The sequence below is a fragment of the Bos indicus genome, chromosome 4 (assembly GCF_029378745.1).
Source record: "Bos indicus isolate NIAB-ARS_2022 breed Sahiwal x Tharparkar chromosome 4, NIAB-ARS_B.indTharparkar_mat_pri_1.0, whole genome shotgun sequence".
Classification (NCBI taxonomy): Eukaryota; Metazoa; Chordata; class Mammalia; order Artiodactyla; family Bovidae; genus Bos; species Bos indicus.
Genome location: NC_091763.1, coordinates 53847442 through 53867917, shown reverse-complemented (window position 1 = coordinate 53867917; position 20476 = coordinate 53847442). Strand labels below are relative to the sequence as shown.

Sequence of the window (20476 nt, the reverse complement as noted above, 5' to 3'; positions counted from 1 at the left end):
ACTTTGAAATTAGGTCCAGATTTTTCACCTTGGCATGCAAATATCCATAGCATGTCCCTGTTCAGACTTTTCTTATTTCCTAATATCCCTCTTTAAGTAGTTCACAGTGCAGAAAATTTGAACTCTTGCCCAAGTGTCTGCTTTTGGAGTTTGCCCTGCAATTCTTTCACTTGGAATGGCTTTTCTCTCATCTCTACTTTGAGAATTCCTGCTGATCTTAAAGATTATCCAACATGCACCATTTTCTATCATGCTTTTCTTGAGCTCTGAATTCTGTTGAGTATCTTCGTACTTTGAATCTCTTTAGTGCTCTAGACCTCTCATGACATTCATTTACCCTTGTGTTATAGTCAGCTTTTTGCTTATGTTCCCAATAAGACATTACTTTTCCTTACTCATTGGCTTCCTCCCTGGAGAACCCATAAACTCACAAATAAATCTCTCATCATCTTTGATGCTTTCCCTGCCACCCTTGCCCTCTAATGTGTGGACTCACTTCCATCCTTGGTAGAATTGTTACACATTTTTCTATCATGGCAGATCATTTGCTATGTTTTGATAACCTGTTTACAGTAATCTTAACAGACAGTTTTTACAGTAAAATGTTTCTTCAATGCTAGTCATAAAGTGCATGTGTGTGTGCTAAGATGCTTCAACCCTATGGGCTGTAGACTATCAGGCTTCTCTGTGCAAGGGATTCTCCAAGCAAGAGTGGATTGCTATGCCCTCCTCCAGAGGGTCTTCCTGACCCAGGGACCAAACCTGCGTTTCTTGAGTCTCCTGCATTGGCAGGCATGTTCTCTACCATTAGTGCCGCTTCTGAAGCGCAGTCATAGAGTAGATGCTAGTAAATCTCTATTGAGTCAATAACGTAGGCAATGGTTAGTAGAGGTATTGTGCCTATTTCTTTAAATTATGGCAGATTTATAGAAGCATTTGGGAAAAAGGAAATCTATAAAAATGAAAACAGAAAAATATGTAACATTTAATGATAATACTTTTTTTTTTTTTTTTTAGAAAAATGTGATAAAGAAAATACTGAGAGAGAGATAACTCAAGCTACCGATAGCTGCTTCACACATGGAGAGATGCAAGACCAGTCCATTTGGGGAAATTGTTCGGATGATGAACTCATCAGAAGTAAGTGTTTTTGGAGAAAATTGGAGTGATTCAGGGACATAACTATAATAATATGCTCTCAGTTAATCATCTCATATAATTCTACTAGAAATCTGTAAATCAGCAACTTACCTGAAAGTGTTTTTCATGAGTCTTTAAAATATAGAAGTAAAAGCAGTGTATAAATAATACTGTCTGCTGGCTTTCATCCTGTCTTTAAAAAGGAAGTATTGAGCTGAAAATTTTGAACTCCATCCTCAGAGAGATTTAGACAAAACTTAATTCCTTCTTGAGTAACAACTAAGCAGAAGTTGGACAATTCTACGTATAAACAGACAGTGAAACTAAAAAGATAGAGATGAGGTAGAGGACAGTGAGTAGTATTTTGGTAACGCATGTGGTCCCTGTTCTGGCCAAATGATTCCAAACTGTTTTTTCACAGTTAACACTTTTATCACTACTTAGCTTCTTTTTATTCTCTTCCTCTTCTTAAAAGTGCTCTGTAGAATATGTAATAAGCTTTGGTTTAGTTTTGTTTTACTCTGGGAATGTCCAGAAACACCAGTATCTTTTAAGGGCTATTCAGAATCCATGTTGATGGCAGGTTGTGCTTGTTCTGGCCGCTAAATTCCCCCTGGTGGATTCAAGATGAATTTGCCACATAGTTAAAGATTCTGTGTAGTGAATGTACATATAGAAAGAACACCACTGTGCTGTGCCATGCCTGGATGGCCTTAGGAGTACTGCATCTGAAATTATCATTTATGGTAACCAAATTATCCATGTCACTTTTCAAATTTTCAGAGAAGACAGAGGAAAATTTTATTCTGGGAATCAAGTGTTACTTTACTTTTTTTTTGTTGTTTTTAATTTAATTCTTCAGACAACTCTATAATACTGAAACTTTTTTGTGTTACTTATTACATTTACTTTGAATAATTGAAACCAAATAGAAAAAAGCAGGTAGAAGGAAAAGCCAACTTTGTAGAAGAAAAAAAAAACAATAAAAACACTGTAGAAGGAGACATAAAGTTTTCAAGCAAAAGCTCTAAAAGTGACTGTTTTAGTTTAATTTTAGAACTATTTGGTTTTTTACACTTTTCTACTGGGGAAGGGAATAGAAAGGAAGTGAAACTCAGAAATTAGGAGCAAGATTTATTCAGCTTTTCCAAAGAATCAAAAAAAATTATTTCAAGTAAATATTTATCTCCAAAACATATATTGGTCATCTTCTTTCTAAATGTTGACACTGCTATTGTGAAACTTAAGGGTTTGTGAGATACTAGCATATTTTATCTGTGATTTTTCAGCAACAAGAGAGCGTGAGACAGGGTCTTACAGACAATTTTAACTTTACCTTTTGGGAGGCATGATTGTTTGCTTGTTTTTTTCCCCCTGTATTCATAGAATTTTAAGTATGTGTGTTTCATTAATTGATTTATTTCACCAGTTTCCCTTCCCAAGGCCCACACTTGGAAAAACATGAATAAGAACTCATAGGATAAAAACTAAAATATAACCACCGTTGCATAAGGATATGGAGAGTCATGTTGTGTTAAAAAAAAGTCATGTTTTAGTGCTATTTGATGAAACTCATTTTAGCCGCAGTACTCACATCATTAAAGTGAATGGATTTAAAACAGACTCCTCTCTCTTGTCTGTATTGATTATGGACAGTGATAAATATTGTAAAGTGCATGAAATAGTTTTTTTAATTGAGATAATGATGCAGCCTGTGTCATGGGGTACTGGAGTATTTGGGAACAACTGTCTAGGTACACATACTAACATACACTGAAAGAATCCAGAGAGAGAGATTTATTACCTCCTTTGAGAGAGTGGCTGGGAAAATTGACAGATGAATGGATATCAGAAGATAATGGCCAAAGACAGTAATGCTGCTCTTACTCAAAACATAAGTTGCTGAGAATTTCCACATATTTGTGGGTGACTTTGGATTATGAATTCTGATGACAGATTTCAGAAACTACATGTTTGTTATTTTCCCAGTCACACTTCTCTAGACAAAGGCTACTCTGTTGGGTCTACAGAAAAATTTGATATGTGGATTTTCCAAAATGGAACACTTTATGTCATCTTTAAAACCAACTCAAGCCTGGATAGCATCTGCAAGTTTGATAATCTGATAGCTTTTGCTGTTCCAACTCCCAGACACTAACGTCTGCTAAGCTAGCCTGACTTTCCATCTTTGGCTTTCCCCATTGAGTCCTTGGCCATCTCTGCGTCATTTAGCGTCTGTCTCTCTTAACCCTGCAGTTAGAGAGATGTGTGTTTTCCTCTTACTTCAGCATCTAGAGCATTTTTGGGGCCTAGTGCATCTTGTGTAATAACAATAGCCCTGGAAAGAAGGCTGTGGCTCAGAGCTGCATGGGGAGGAGGGGAACATCTGCGTGAGTCAGGCCTGGGCTGGCTCCTGTGCCAGGAGTCCTGTGCGGCTCCCTGAGCACCGTGGAAGAGGCGGACAGCTGGCTCTCATGGAATTGATTTTAGTTTCCCACTGTAGTGCGAGGTTAGCTGGATGGAGGGATCATCAGAAAAATAAGACCGGCTGGGGTGTGGGAACATTTTCAAATGTGCAACCCACTCTTTTTCCAAGCTTCCATGGGACAGTTCAGCTGCATAAGCAAGAAGCAAAGGGGAGTGACTCTGCTGTTGAATACAACTTCTCTCTCTCTCTTCTTGAGAGTGGTGAGTGAGGGCTGGCAGCTAACATCTCTGTTGTCCCGGATGCCTGCTGCCTTTTTTGTTGGACATTTAAGGCATAATTTATAGGGGACTGTTAGCTGTCAGTGTGACGAGGCTGTTTTTACTTTTCTGAGAATAACTGGGCTCTGGAAAGTCAAGGGAGTGGCTGCTTTGGGAATTGTATTCTAATTAAAGGGTGTATTCTCAGGCCTCATAAACGAGATCCAAGCTGAGAATAATTTCCAAATTATTCTGTGAACTTTAACCCAGACCTCAGTGGACCACCCACTTGTGGCTCCCACTGGGTACAAGTTCTACACAGATTTCCAGCTATGTGTGCCTCCCCTGATCCTTCTAGAAAACATCACAGGTGGCAGACCTGAGGGACTGTGCTCTCAAGGCCTGGATTTCAAGTCAGTTGTCCTTGAGTTGCTAACTTATTAGAATCCTTTCTTGAAGTTATAAATAAAGAGCAGAAATCCATATGGAATCAAACATTTCGAATAAATAGGCCACACACAATCTGGTCAGGGAATGTGCATTGTAGCTCTGTTTCTTATGAAATTTAAATTAAAAAGATATTTCCAACCACTGAAGTTTGTTATAAAAAAAAATCTAAATCAAATAAGTAAAGAATTAAAAACATAAGAAGGTTTTGTGAGGAAGTTTGGGAGAGTTTTGTTTTTTAATAATTTTTTTATTCTTTTTACAATTTAAAAGCCATTTGTATTCTGAGAAAAATATTCTGGTATTTAATTTCTGGAATGGGGCTTCCATTTTAGAATTTGTAAGAGTCTCTTTCTATGGCTAACACTGGCTTTTCCCCTCAGAGTAGCATATGTGGGACAGTATATAATTTGGAGCTATGCCTTATTTTAATAATCACTGGTCCTCTAATTTGGTGGAATAAATGTTGCAGTGAAGTGACATCCTCAATTAATACTAATTTTTCTATTTAATCCATAATATGCATAAACTGATATCAGGCAATAGGCAACATTTCATGTTTTAATTAGACTAGAAAAGGAATAGAAGTAACATTTTGATCTCGGTCTTTGGGGGGATTTCTAAGGTAGGAAGGAGTATATCTGTGAGTGTGTGTGCGTGTGTGTGTGTGTTACTGTGCCTATACTCATAGGCATGGGTAAATTTTCCTTTAATTTAGGTCAAATTCTACTATTCTAATTATTTCCTATGGAGAGCTTACATTTTTCTTCTTTCTAAAGTGCCTCAGGTGTCTCAGATTTTTCTAGGTCTTTCTGAAAATTCTTATTACTTAACTTTATCGTTGGACATCACTTTTTACATAAACGTCTCCTAATTCTAAATGTCATTACTTCACTCCAGAAATTTTCCTTAGCTTCCCTTCCGAAATAAATTTCCCATTAAATGAAACTATTTTGCTCAGCTAATTCTCTCCTTTGTGATCTTGTAGAATTCCCATGATCTGAAGCAAAGTTAGAATGCTCTACTTAAATGGTAATCCCCATTCTATTTAACCCATTTATTCATTTTGAAGAGGTTTTAGTTCTCATAATAGTAAGCACTTAATTGGTCGTAAAACACAAGCCTCTCTCTCTAAATCACAATCGCCTCCTCTTTACTGAGCTCCTACGTCCTTCTACTTGAAATCCTCCTCTTGGCATCCGCTGAGTTTCCTCACAACATCCAGAGGCTCTGCTGTTAGGGACTCTCATTTCTTTTACCAGCCTTTGCTAACTTATTGCTGATCACCCATTAATGAATACCATTTCATTACACTAGAGAATGCTTCCTCTATGTAAAATACTGAAAAGCAGAGACTATTCAGGTGTACTGTTTATACTTAGAGCATTTTTAACTTTAAATGTAAGGAAAGAAAACTGAGAGGTTTGGATTTAAATCTTCTCAGTGGCATTCATGTTTGAACACACATCACAGTATTATTTGGTTTTCTTTAGAATTCATTTTATACAGAAGAGGCATAGACAAGCTCTCCTCCCACCTCGCATAAGTACCACCCAATAGGACTGGGAAATATGGCTCTCCTGTTACGTTTCATAGTTAATTGGAGATTCTTGCCTTAATACTTCATGTTTCTTCACGTGGGAGTCCATATTTGGGAGCACGTCATGGTGACTTCCACCGTGCTCAGCGTTTACTCCTATTTGTTGCTCAGAAAAATTATCCTTTTTAATATGTTGACCAAATGGTTATGTAGCTACAGTTCAGATGCTTTAATTGTTGCTATAGAGAGGAATCTATAACCATCAGTTATTCCAAAACCAATTCATGGTTTGGTTTCAGGGTTGGGTGGATAACCATAAGCCATTTCTGATGGCTCCCCATATTGGTCGATGACAGCCATTTTAGACTGTTCTAGAATGGAGCTCAACTTCCCTGACACACTTTTTCCTAGAGGTGCATTACTCCATGCTCATCTGGGTTCTGCCCTAAAAGCTAGGGAGAACCATTGTCCATGTTTTGTTTTAAGTACCTTAGGTTCAGGGTCCTGGAGAGCAATAGAAGCTGAATGCCAGAATCCAGACCCTGGATGCATCATTAATAATGGCATAGAGAAAGTTCCCTAAACTCTCTGAGATTGTATTTCTCATTTTTAGAATGTAGGTACTGATTCTATATACCTCATTGTACTATTTTAAAGGTTATATAAGAAAATGCATATTACATGTTGATTAGCACAGAGCTAAGTGGGTAAGCACTCAAGTGAATTTATCAGTTTTTATTATGATTGTTCTTGGGCCCAAGTATCAGTTATAAGGCTTTTTTCTCCACTCTCTGTGATGGGTTATGTGTCCAGACATACTGGGTACAGAGACCAGGTTTTTCTGAGACCGTTAATACTTATGGCCATGACTGAGGCCAGCACAGTTGCTGCTACATGGTTTATGCTTAATAAATGTTTGATTACTTAAGTGTATTGAATTAATGAGAGGAGGGAAGAGATTCTTTACCCATCTTGCTTCTATTATTTCAGGTTTAAGGTCCTATGATGAACATTGTAAATCATTGCCTTTTTCCTTTTAATCCTTCTAACCCCCTTCTTAGGTAAGCTTCCCAGGTGGCTCAGTGGTAAAGAATCTGCCTGCCGTTGCTAGAGACGCAGGAGACAAGGGTTCTATCCCTGGGTATGGAAGCTCCCCTGGAGAAAGAAATGGCAACCCACTCCAGTATTCTTGCCTGGAGAATTCCATGGACAGAGGAGCATAGCGGGCTACAGTCTATGGAGTGGCAGAGTCGGGAATGACTGAGCACACACACACAGCCTTCTAACTCCCAAGCTACACCTGGTTCATTTAATTAACTTTCAAGTTCCACAGATGCTCTAATGATGTAAAGCTGTCAAGTCCTAAGTTTGACTGCTATTCATTGATAAGGCTCTTTTGAAGCATTCTAAGTGAACTGTGGCAGCGTTCTGGATAATGTGTATTGTCTGTGGAGGTGGTTAGGGATGACACTTTGGTTAGAGCCTTTCCCCCTATTCCTTATTTTTCTTGCCTATTTATAAGAAAAAGTCTGAGACTGCTTCAGTTCCCTTCCTTCCTTTGTTTTTCCTTTGTTTGCTTTCTCGTTAACTCTCCACCTCCTCCTGTCTCTCCTTTCTTGTTTCTTCTCATATTTCTCTCTGCCCTTCTCAGTTAGTTTTTGTTTTGTATCTATAAAATATATTTTTAAATTATTCTTAGATTCCTATTTATGTTATTTAATGTATTACTTCACTTTTCACTTTTCACCTTTATCAAATACCACGATTCATTCAGTTTCCATTTTACATCCTACTGCTCTTTTGTTAACGGAGAAGGCAATGGCATGGCACCCCACTCCAGTACTCTTGCCTGGAAAATCCCATGGACGGAGGAGCCTGGAGGGCTGCAGTCCATGGGGTCGCTATGAGTCGAGCACGACTGAGCGACTTCACTTTCACTTTTCACTTTCATGCACTGGAGAAGGACATGGCAACCCATCCCAGTGTTCTTGCCTGGAGAATCCCAGGGATGGGGGAGCCTGGTGGGCTGCCGTCTATGGGGTCGCACAGAGTCGGACACGACTTAAGCGACTTAGCAGCAGCAGCAGCTGTCTTGTTAAAGATTAAGATTTTCAGATATTCCTAAAATCTTTTGATCTTTTTGAGGTGAGATGAGATGATATTGAAGTACAAGTGGTAGACGAGGGCTCAGTGAGGAAACCAGACTTACTCTTTTTCCACTTGGGAGTTCATTGAACTAGAGGGAGGAGCTGAGGCTTGGGAACTAGTTTAGAGACCACCATGAAAATGCTAACCACTGAAGAAATAAATAACCTTCAGTGATCAAGACCATAAACACTGTGGTCTAGATAATTTTAGTTCTCAAACCTCAAACTTCCTGGGTCTGAACACTCTGTGAATTTATGCGGAGATTAATACTTGTACAATGTGTTACTATAATGAATTTTCAGGATTAGGAATCAAACTGTAACTTTGAAACTGAATAAAAAATTGGTTACATTATGATGGGGTGCTAATAGTTTGCCGAAACTGTTGTGTTGGATACAGTGATGAATGATACGGGAGTGGTCTCCGCATTCAGAATTTAGTCTGGTGGGAGAGACATACAGTTCATCTTGAAATGATAGTGTGTGTTTTGAATGCTATGATAAGTAACTGCAGGTGGCTTTGTGTTCACATTTGTGAAACATGCTCAGGTAGAGGAGGGTCCGAGGGTGCTTTCCAGAGGAAGTGATGTCTGAGATGACACCTGAAGGAGTTGGCCAACTCAGGCAGAGCAGGGGCAGGAGTGGAGCCAGAGTGTTCGAAGCCTAAAGAATAGTGCACCTACAGGTCTAGAGATAAGAAAGAACGTGGCCAGTTTGAGGAGAGCTGGAGAAGTTTTGTGTAAGCTGGGATGTAAATTGTTAATGAGGAGTGACGAGATGGAGGGAAAGAATCTGTTAACAAAGGTTAAGGGAAGATGGAGGGTATGGAAGGTAGAAATGGCTTAAATTTATATTTTAGTTTATATTTTAGGATGATTGCTTTTCAGTAGATTAAAATGGTAAGGGCTGAAGGCATTAAGAGAACAACTGAGACTATTGTTATTAATCCAACTGAGAAAAGAAGGTAGCTTGGACTGGGGTAGAGTGGCAGGTGGGGTTGCAGGAAGTAAGTGGATTCAGCTTCAGTCAGTAAGATATCTTGGGTAAGGGACTGGCAGGAGCTGGAAGGGAGACCAAGGTTTTAGTTTGGGCAAATGATAGTGGTGATGAAACGACAGTGGGGCAAAGGGTTTAAGGACATTGTCCAACAAGGGCTTCAGGTGATGGGTCGTGAATATCAAATGGGTAGGGAAAGAAGTAAAGACTGGAAGGATCTTCCAAATAAAAAAGAAAAACCAATGAGACTAATGAATCCCTGAAGATTTCTTTTTTTTTTTTTTTTAAGAAACAAAAGTAAGTATAGATGCAGTAAGTGAATGGGATAGGTGGAAACAGAAGACGGATAATGAGAATGGGAAATAGGAACTTAAAGATTTCTGCAGTGAAACAATCCCAGGTGAGGACAAAGGACTGAGTGTGAACCTGAGGATGGGTGGTGGAAATAGCTTTTCCTAAATCTAAGACTTCAATTGGGAAGAGGATTTGGAAGCTTCATAAAAATTGCCATATTTGGCAAGTGAGAAAACAGAAATCCATGTTTCTACCAATCAACATGGCAGAGTTAGGGCTTTATCTGTGTTTTTCTTGCTTCTTAATCTCTTGAATTTCTCACAATAGCCTAGTGGCTTGGGATAAGGCAGTCACTTGGTTATCTCTGGCTCTTTGTTCCTTTGTGCTACCATCAGTCACCTGTTCTGAATGAATGCAGCTGAGGACTCTGAAATGAGTGAAAAATAATAAACATGATTTGAAGTTGCTGGTTATCTTTATTGGTAGATTCTAAAGAATCTTCTCCATCTAGTGAAAAGTGGTGGCTCAAATGGTAAAGAATCTACCTGCAATGCAGGAAACCAGGTTCGATCCCTGGGTCAGAAGCTCCCCTGGAGAAGGGAATGGCTACTCAATTCATCATTATTGCCTTAAAAATCACATGGACAGAGGTGCTTGGTGATCTACAGTTCATGGGATTGCCAAGAATCAGACATGACTGAGTGACTAACACTTTCACTTCACTTCAAAGGATTTCTCTATCTAGTAGACATACAGAATTATAATTTAAAAAAAAGATAAAATTGATCAGTGTGTGTGTGTCAAATTAATATATGTGTGTATTTATTTATTTTTCTTAATGGAAGATGTGTCCTCACAATACTTATCTCTGGTAATGTGAAATTGAGTGAGGATATACTGGTGAAGAAGACTCTATTTAATATTGTGTATACTTTCTTCTGCATTGCATTTTTTCCCCATGAGGTGAATTATTTAATTGTATTAAAAGCAATAATATTTTAAAAAGAAAATTCTCCTGTGTAGCAAAAATGATGAGGTTAAGGGGCTGATTTCCCAAAGCTACATTAGATCCCAGTTACCTGTAGGAAATGCTCAGGTCACAGGTAAGCCAGGAGATTCAGCTTTCTTTAGGGTCTGAAGAAGACAGGACCAGCTATGTCATTTTGAAGGTGGAGAACCGTGTAAGATGAGACTGCAGGGCCCCTTGTGGAAGACTTGTTATGAATTTCGCAATGGCAACCGCAGAGCATTAAACCAAGTGCACGGGTGCTTTTAAACTTGTTGCTCAATGCTCTTGCATGGGTCACATGCCCATGAAGCTAGGCCAATGAAGCATTGAGAGAGCAAGGATTTAGTTCTGGTATGCAAAAAATGTTACCTTGTACCCATTTTGTAATTTTTTAGTAAGTTTCTGAAATTCAAGAATGAAGGAGTTTTTTAGGACTCGTCACCTCCATTGATAAGTTGTTAGTCCCCTGCATGAGTAGCTCATATAGCTATAAAAACAGCTGCCAGAAAGAAGGGAGGCAGTGGTTCCCAGCTCTTATCCAGCTCTTGGTAAAGCTGACTTCAGCTTTACCAAGGCTCAGTGCTGAGAATGAGGGGCTGTAGCAGATTGATGGAATTCCCCTCCACTCCTTTCAGGAGCCCCATTGCTCTTCACCATAGCACAGCTGGGAGTCAATACTGTGACTTGTCCCGTGATTCTTTAAAGAGTCCTTTAGGACTCAGTAGTAAATCTGAACTCCACTTTTCTCTACTGGAAACTGGATTCCTCCTAAGTCCCTGGGTTCTGTAGCAGGAGACACAGAAGTCAGGGAAATCTCTGTTTAAAACGCCCAGATGCTGGCATTAGAGGGTGAAATTGTATTAAGTGAACCAGAGAAGAGAATGGGTGGAGAAATTTGTTCTGCTTTGGCATGTTATTTAATTAAATACATTTTCCATGGTTCTTGAGAAAGTTCTCAAGATTGGGAGATTTAAGGAAAAAGATTCCCACAGTCTCAAATGTCACAAATAATTGATTCATGCTGATGTGATGATAATAAGACCGTATGTCTCATCTTTGGATGCTGCCCATACATTGCTTGTCTCTATGAGAAGGATTCATTCATGTGTCATATATTTAGAGGCCTTCTTTGCAGGTTATCGTCTCTGTATTCTTTCAACATTACCAAGGTGCTGTTATAATCACAAAGTGGAATGATAATGTAGGTTGCGTCAGTGACAACAGCATGCCTAACGATAGTGTGATCTGGGTGTAATTAACATTGTCCTACGCGTCCTCTGAGTTAGACTTTTCTCATTGCACTTCCCCCATACGCAGTAAATTTTTAGTAGTCTTACCCAATTTGCTCTGAATAAGAAAACTTAGTACTGGGAATGTAAAATTAAACCCATATTCTTACATATTTAAGTCTTCAATATTTTTTACTTGAACCAATTCAAAGGGGTTGACTTGAGGTCTGGCTTTTTGAAAAAGATCAAAAGCCATTCGGTGTTTATTTAGATATGCACAACTTGCCTTTTAATTTTTTAAACAAAAGATTCCTTTAAATTTATCAAATTTCAAAGACTATATATATGTATAATATAAGTATGGATATGAGTCTTTTTTTTTTAAATAGAGGATTGAATAATACTTTTGTCATGAAATTGAAATTTGTTTGGACTCAGACAAACTAATTCAAGGAAGGGTGAACAGCTAATTTCAGGCTACAGAATCTTTTCATCATTTCAACTTTAAATTTGAGTCTAGTTGCCATCTGATGCCTGGAAAGGTGGTTGAGGGGTGTTGGTGGTACATTGGTCCTTGTGTAAACGTGTGTTGGGTATAATATTGTTGTGACTATTCATGCCTTCAACTCTAGCTTCTAGCATAATCTATGCTTAGTTCAGTTCAGCTCAGTCATGTCCAACTCTTTGTGACCCCGTGGACCACAGCACATATGGCTTCCTTGTCCATCACCAACTCCTGGAGCTTGCTTAACTGTTATCTTATTTGTCCTCTAAGTCAGGCTTCCCTAAGTTGACTGATGTAGAGCTTCTTTTAATTTCTTTGAAATCACATCATTTCTTGCCCATTTGAACTGTTTCACTCTAGCTATCTTACAAATATGGACACACCTTGGACCTTGCCACCGATGAGATCTACTCTATTCTAAGATTTTGAAATCAGAAATTAACTTTCTCATTTCTTCCTACATTTTACCTCAATTATGCCTAACCTGCTAACTATTTACTTTCCCCCCATAGTCTCTCATCTCCTCCTTCACTTCACCTGCCATTTTTTCATGGCCATCTTGGAGTTGCAAATGATCTTTTACTATCCCCTAAATTCTATGAACTTATACTGTATCTGCCAAACTTACACTGAAACTTAGATAGCTGACCATACCATCCGTCTTCTCACTTCATGTTCCAAGGGCTATGGATCATAGACCAGAAATGTTGTGTAGCAGGAAGAGGAGCTCTGTCTAAATGAAAGAAAGTGAAAGTGTTAGCTGCTCAGTCGTGTCCGACTCTTTGTGCTCCTATGGACTATAGACACCAGACTCCTCTGTCCATGGAATTATCCAGGCAGGAATACTGGAGTGGATTGCTATTCTCTTCTCCAAGAAATCTTCCCGACCCAGGGATCGAACCTGTGGCCACCTGCATTGCAGGCAGATTCTTTACCGTCTGAACCACTAGGGAAGCCCGTGGTATACATATGTGGTCTCTAATGTCAACTGATACATCTCTGCTACTACTAGATATACAGTTGCTGGTTGACTTCTGCTTGTGGTCTGTCCTTGCCTTTTTATGACACTGTTTTATAAGGAATCAGATTATATCCTAATTCCTTCATCACTGAGACGTTGTAGGTTCTATTTAAGTATCAGCTCCTGGTGCTCAAAACCAATTCTATATAGCTAATACCTTAGCCTACCTTAATCTGTCATGGAACAGTCAAAGACAGCTAAATTAGTCTTCTTATAGGTCACTTTTCTTAGTCCAGTGGTCTATTCTCAGTCCTTTTTTTTTTTTCTGTAAAATTTGACAGGACATGTTTCTAGTTTGAAATTCCTCTTCCTCCTGTCACTCTCTCCCTGCCTCTGTATTTATGACTGGCTTTCTTTTAGTCCCTAAGATGCTCTGAGTATCTTTGTTTATAGGCTTTTGCATTCCAGGTCTCCCTCCAGACTTCACTGTCACTTCCAAAAGGAGGCTTTCCCAGACCACTCAAACTGAAACGGGTTTCCCTATTTCTCTTAGTACTTTTTCCTTCCTGATGCTTGTCACAATTCGTAATTGATTTTTGCTATTACATATCTAATGTTTGCTGGCTTTACATTGAATTCCCAGCAATTAGCATTACTCTAGGATAACAATAAGTTTTCAGTAAATTATTTTGGATGAACTGTAGTAATAAAATAAATTTTACTTTGTCCTCCACTTCCTTTCATGAACTTTCCTCCTAGCCAAAATATGCCTCTCGCTCTTCCTTCTACCTGTTGAGGATTTCCTTCTCCCAAGCTTCATGTGAGTTACCTATATTTCCATATCTCCAGCCAGACATCTGTGATTTCTCCCTTGTTTGGATTTGCAGAGTGTTTATCTTCTTCTCTCCTAAAGGACTCATTAATTTCAAAGTTGTAGTGCCTGTGTGGATGGCCCTCTTCCCTGTCACTGAGCTGAAGGCTCCTTAAAGGCAGAATTGGCATCTCACTCAGTTTTGTAGCCCTCACCATGTCTAGCCCAGGGCCATGCATGAGAGTCGGTTCCCAGGACGTACATGTTAATTGTTGAATAAATGAAAATCGGTACCTTTTGACTATACTTAGCTTCTCTGTAGGAGACTGACAGCTTTGAATTGGTTAAGCTCTAGTAATTTGTCTTAAAATGTGGACTGACTATCTCTGCTTCTCTTAAGGAGCTAATTTCTCAGTCTACAGTTCATGCATATCAAAGAATGCTTTTTATTAGTTATATTAACAATGTTATTACTTAGAGCTTTTCACAGTTAATGAAATTTTTTTCATATTCATGATCTAACTTGGCCTATCAGCAACTTTATCAGGCAGGTGGAGTAAATATTATTACCTGTAGATGACATTGAGCTCAGAAAAGTCAAGCAGTGTGCCTAGGGCTGCAGAGCTGATCTTCAGAGTACCTAGCAGTGATTCTCACGTGGGGGTGGAGCAGAGGGAAGGCTAAGGACTATGCTGTTTGTGGTTCTCTAGAGAATGCATTAAAATCACAGGGGGAAATGGCAGTTTTCCCAGATTATAAACTTATTCCAAACTGAAAATTCTAATTCATTTCCTAGTTGATATTTATTGCCATTCTACCACTATAAATGATATGACTGCATCCTGCCTTTGTCTTAGGTCAGGAAAAAAGTTGGGAAAATTGCAGCCTACTGTACTCCTTTGGAATGTCATCTTTGTTAAATGCAAGACAGTTGCTAGGCTTAATATATACTTGACATGTTAGGAAAATGGCTTCTTTAATTTTCAGAACTATTTACTCATTGCCTCCATGAAAACTTGTTCTCATTCCAAGAGATAGGCAGAGAGTCTTGGCATCTGCCATTCATTTTGTGGTATGAATATAGGCGTTTTCCTATTGCAGGAAAAAAAAAGATCTTAATAATGGAAGCTGAACATCTGGGGGATGTGGATGGGCGGGAATATGATTCTACAGTCATACTCCTGTGTGCAAAGCAGTGGTTCTCATCTCCACATTAGCTTAAAAACAGGCCCCACTCCAGACCAATGACCTCAGAATCATTTGGGAGTAGGGTCTGGGCAATCATAACTATTAAAAGCTCCCCAATTAGTTCTGAGGCACAGCTCAGACTTACAATTTTAAAGTTTTCGATCAGATGTGTTGCCCTACAACAAATAAGCTTGTACAGTAAGCTGAAAATTAGTTTTTACATTTAAAGACTTTTTTTTTTTTTTTTTAAGTTGTGACTCTAAGACCCAGAGGATCTGATGGATATGGCTGCCTACTGGGGAGAGCCCAGGTGCTGGCCACTTGGCTTAGCCTTTGAGGAAGTTGTTTTCTCAAGAGATGTTCACATCGTTCAGAATGTGTTTCTTCTAATTTTGCTATGTAACACTTTAAGTTTTATAACGCTGGTAAGAATGATTATAATTTATACATGTAGCCTTGTTAACTGGCACAATGAAAAGACTTTAAAGTTTGTGACAGTAAGGCATTATGGTGTATCTTAGTAATCTTGACAATTATTAAATCAAAATCAAGGTTTATATTATGTGGATCAGGTATTTCAAGTTTGAAAACCCTTTTGCCTGTTTTTTTCTGAAGAATTACAAATACCTGTGTCTTTCATCTTCTTTAGACACTCAGTCCTGAATTAGAATAAGCTGTCATTTTTAGTTAAAAATTTCTGAAATAAGCAGCCTTCCAAACGCTGTATCAAAATGTTTGTAAATATACTGGAAAGAATATTTCCATGATAATTATAGCTAGAATTTGTTCTTTGAGTAGAGCAAAGTCTCTTGTAATGGAGATACAGTTTACCTAAGAGTCATATTAATAAGTAAAAAAAAAAAATCAGCTTTTTGAATAATATATGAATTCATATGGTATCAGTGGTATCTTTGCATTTGGGACAATACATAATTAGTTTTAATTCTCTTTGAGAGGGAGATGTGAATGTTAAAATAAATTGCTGATGAAGCTATACTTTGGAGAAGACTGTATTTCAAAACTTTGTGCAATATCAGCTATTTCTTTCAATGATATGGAAGTGTAGCCTCAGACTGAGAAGATTTATTGGGGGCAGTTTCAAACCATTCTTAGTATATAAAAGTTCACACTTTGCTACTTAGAACTGGGCACCATAAAGAAGAAGAATAGCAAATATTTATAGCCCTGCTTGGAAAACATTAGTTCTATACAACTTCTGGCACCATTGTTTGTAGCCAGTAAACCAAATAATAATCATTTGCTTGTATAAAAATAATCAGTATCACAATATTTAAGCATTCAAAAGGGTTTGGTTATATAGTTATTATGAGTTAACTCTTTACAAAGTACTGCATAATAGACCTACTGCAGAAAAATAAGCACTTACAGAGTAAGAAAACTTAGATTTGTACAATAAATATATTCTGAGGGAGGAAAGAAGGAATAGAGTTTGGAATAAATTGACTTTATTGAGTAAAAATGAAGAAACTGCCTCTGTGGAATGAACTATCTTACTATCAGGAATAAATATTCCATACTTACACAGTAGAAAACCTAATCATTCTAACCTTGACGGACTTTGTTCAAAGGTTTCAATTTATCTTGGACTTTAATCAAGTTATAGTATACCTAATATATATAGTAGAAGATCCTATGCAAGCGGTTTACCATCAACTCAATTTTTTGAGACACATAAATAAAATATTTCACTTTCATCATCATTATTTTAAATATGTTCAAGAGTTTTCTTCCTGAGAAATGGATTCCATTACGTAGCCAAAGATTCATCACTCTGCTCCTCATTGTTTTTCTCAGGTTTGCTTATTTTGATAAACACTGAGTTCATGATCAGCTCCTTGTCCCCATTAAGCCTACAGAAAATGACGGGTTTGTTACAATACTCACTGGGAAGAACTCTTCAATTTAGTTTGTTTTTCTGGTGACATCTACAGTGTTAAAGTAAACATATTTATGTGGAACCATTCAGAGTGCATATTTAATGTGCTAAAAGCACAAACATGTGGGAGTATTCATTTTCTGCATTTTTTTTTTAACTAAAAACAAACAAAAGCCCAACCACTACTTCTTGGACCTAAAAAACAAACTAGGATAACTTAGCTCACAGAGTCAGAATCTACAGTTCTGACAGGCTGAGTAGCTGCGATTATAGTTTGGCCAGTAATAATGACAGATTTTAGTGTCCATTTTAGTGTATGAAACGGTAAATTACAATGATTTGAAAAATGGATAGTTTAGAGTCCTGGAATAACATTTCTTGAGGGGGTAAGGATGACGTTGTTAAATCATTTCAGGATAGTTTTATTATTTTCCCTTTTAGTTGTAGGTGTAGTGTTGTTTTTACTTCTTTGCATATTAATACAAATGTGAAAATAGTGTGGATGTTCTGTTGGAAAAGAGGCTTATTACTATGTACATCTTCACCCTCAGTGTATATCTATGATTTTTTTTTTGGCACACGATATTAAAACTTGGTCCTTTGGCTGGGGTCTGGGGGTGGGATGTGGGGGTGGAAACTTAGTTCCTTGCAGAATGTTATAAAGAAGTTTCTTTATTTAGATGACTTAATTTGTATAAGTCTTCATAAGGGCTGCTTCAGTTTTGAGAGTTTCCAGTTAGTCGGGCTTGATGGAATCCACTCTAGTATGCCTTGCAAACTAAGCCTGAAATCTCACATACTATTAATGATTATGTATGAAGACTTTGGAAGAACTAGAGGTATAACTGATGATGGATATAAACATGGCATAGTGGTTTTTTTTAAAGTCAAGGAAAGTATATATTTGGCAAGCCAGTTAGCTTGGCTCCCAAATTCTCAATAGACAAAGCATTTGAAGGAAAGTGAAAATGCAGTAATAGTCAAAATCTTGACGGATTTGTCTCCCAGTTCCATCTTGACAGGAGTGCGCCTTCTGGTAGTAAAGCAGCAGCATGTAACAGTGGTGCTCAGAGAAAAGCTGTGTATGTGTGTAGAACAGTAAGGGGTGGAGTCCTGTGATTTGGATTCTAATCTTGCCCAAAACCCATTAGCTGTGTGGCACTGGGGAAGTCACTCACCATCCAGCTTCAGCTTCTGCATCTCGAGAATATAGATGGAAGGAGTACCTTCCCTCACTACCACGTGAGGTTGGTGAAGGGTCAAACATGGAAATCGAAATCGAAATATGAAGTCTAAGTTTATAAGTGAGTATTATATAATAATGATGAGAGTAACTAGTCCCTGGGTTAAAGGTCAAAACACAGGACCCCTTTGAGTTATGCCTTGAAAAGCATGGAATCTCTTCTGTAATTGCATTTTTAGGCTAATCCAGAAATGTATTAAGTTAGAGGACCAGGAAAAAAAAAAAAATGGTGTGTGATTCTCTGGATTCTCTCACTGGTTATCCTGGAGCAGGGGGAAGAGACAAGTTACTCAACACCTTGGCCTCTTTCATATGACCCTAAAAATAACTACCCAAAACAAATCATCAGAAAATGTGCACTGCACAGATCTTTCTTATCTTTAAAACTGAATATTAATTTTAAAATAAATGAAGCCTCTCAATCAGATAAGAAATATACACAAGAGAATGCTGTGCTATGTCTAGGCGCTCAGTCATGTCCGACTCTTTGCAACCACATGGACTGTAGCCTGCCAGGCTCCTCTGTCCCTGGGGATTCTCCAGGTTGGAATATTGGAATGGGTTGCCTTGCCCTCCTCCAGGGGATATTCCCAACCCAGGGATTGAACCCAGGTCTCCTGCATTGCAGGCAGATTCTTTACCAACAGACTTACCAGGGAAGCCCCATACAAGAGAATATTCTTCTACAAAAAGAATAGTCTTTTTGTCTTTAGTTCCTGGTACTACCTCTTGTATTAGTGTTTTCAGTATAAAATGGTGCTTCTACCTATGTTACTAATCAATTGGAATTCACTTCTGTGTGGATTTATGTGCTTAATAAATGGAATTCTGACTTATCTTAATGCTAAATTAACTACTTTAAAAATGGGAACCAATATGCAAATACAAAGATACCAACCATGTTCAGCTTTAACAAGTGTTAACATTTTGCCAAATTTCCCTGAGTCTTTTTCAGTTCAGTTTAAAAAATAAAACATGTTTTGTTCAACATGGCACATTGAACATATATCCCTTTCTCTTAGGAAATATCCCTTAAATGATAGTAAATTAATAATAATATTTAAAAAGACATGAATTTGAGGAGATAGAGAACAGACAAGGATACAACAGTGGATCAGGAATGTTAATTTTCTGGAACATGGAAAGGAGATGGAAAAATAATATCTGACTTAGTAGCACTGAAAGCCCCAACCAAGTGTCACTTACTCTTATGATGCAGTACAACATTTATTACCCACTAAAAGCTTAAGATTTTGGAGATACCAGGGCTCTTGGAGTCTGGGGTTAAATTTGGACTGGGGAAGAAGAGAGCAAGTGAAAAGTGTGCATACACAAAGCTTAGACCGTCAGATCCCTCCCCGCTCTGAATCTGAGCAGCTGTGTTACCCCCACTCCCACCCTCACAAACAACGAAAGAGTGATGCACTGGAGAATTTAAACCAGGGAGGCCCCAGACCCTGGGCACCCGGCGTAGCAGAGCACAAGGGCAAGTGACTTACCGGCCACAGGGTGCTTGTTGACAGTCAGCTCCCTGCATGACAAGACGGACACAGTCCCAGCCTCCTTTCCCCTTAATCATTGATGGTCATGAACCAAATATTACAGACCAGAGAAAAGTACTTATTTCCATATTTTCTTCTGTTCATTAGTTTTCCAATTTTGGGGGGAAAAAAACCAGATTTCACCTTACCTCCTGTGAGCTACCTACCACAGTCACTAGTGCGTCCCTCAGCTGTGGACCTTGTTAGATTAGTCATTGTTGGCTGTGCATGGAAGAGTGCTCTACTACCACCCCTTCAGGTTCATCTTGCTCCCAATGAATGTCTATGTTTATGGTGTCATACCTTCTCCCTGCCTCATCTTCTTTCTCTAGAAAAAGAAGAACATTTTAATAACCATGTTAATAGATATTATCTAGGTGGCTTAGATTTTAAATGACAAGGTCATAATGAGGTAGATACTTAAACTGATGCCTTTTCGAGATTGTTTTCTATCCACCATGTCATATATACATTGTTTTTCTACATGTTGATAGTGAATCATGGATTTATAGTCTTATTAAAGTTAGGGAAGATACCTTGCAGTTCAGTGCGTTCATTCTACCTCTGTTTTCTCAGTAAGCAGAAAGAAGTAAACGTTTTTTCCAGAGGTAATCAACTAGTTAGTGTCAGAAGCTGGGGTATAATTTTGAAAATTATCTTTGATTATCAATGAAAATATCTGGTTACCCCTTGCGATTTGTAAACTGCAGTGTGGGATTTGAAAGTCCATATTAATAGAAAATAATTACTAGACATTAAGAGAAATTTTAAGGGCCCCTGGTAGATAAACTTATTCAACGCACTGTCCAAGTGCCCATTTTGGTCTTCCTTAAGAGTTTGCCT

At 38.2% G+C, this 20476-nt stretch overlaps 1 protein-coding gene across 2 annotated transcripts in view; it reads left to right on the top strand.

Moving 5' to 3' along the window:
• MDFIC (MyoD family inhibitor domain containing) overlaps positions 1-20476 on the top strand; it is a 98389-nt gene that overhangs the window by 20622 nt on the left and 57291 nt on the right. For both annotated transcript variants that reach the window (XM_070787807.1, XM_070787806.1), the window contains exon 3: positions 1018-1140. In XM_070787807.1, coding sequence (XP_070643908.1) covers positions 1018-1140 — 123 coding nt within the window. The remainder of the gene's footprint in view (positions 1-1017; positions 1141-20476) is intronic.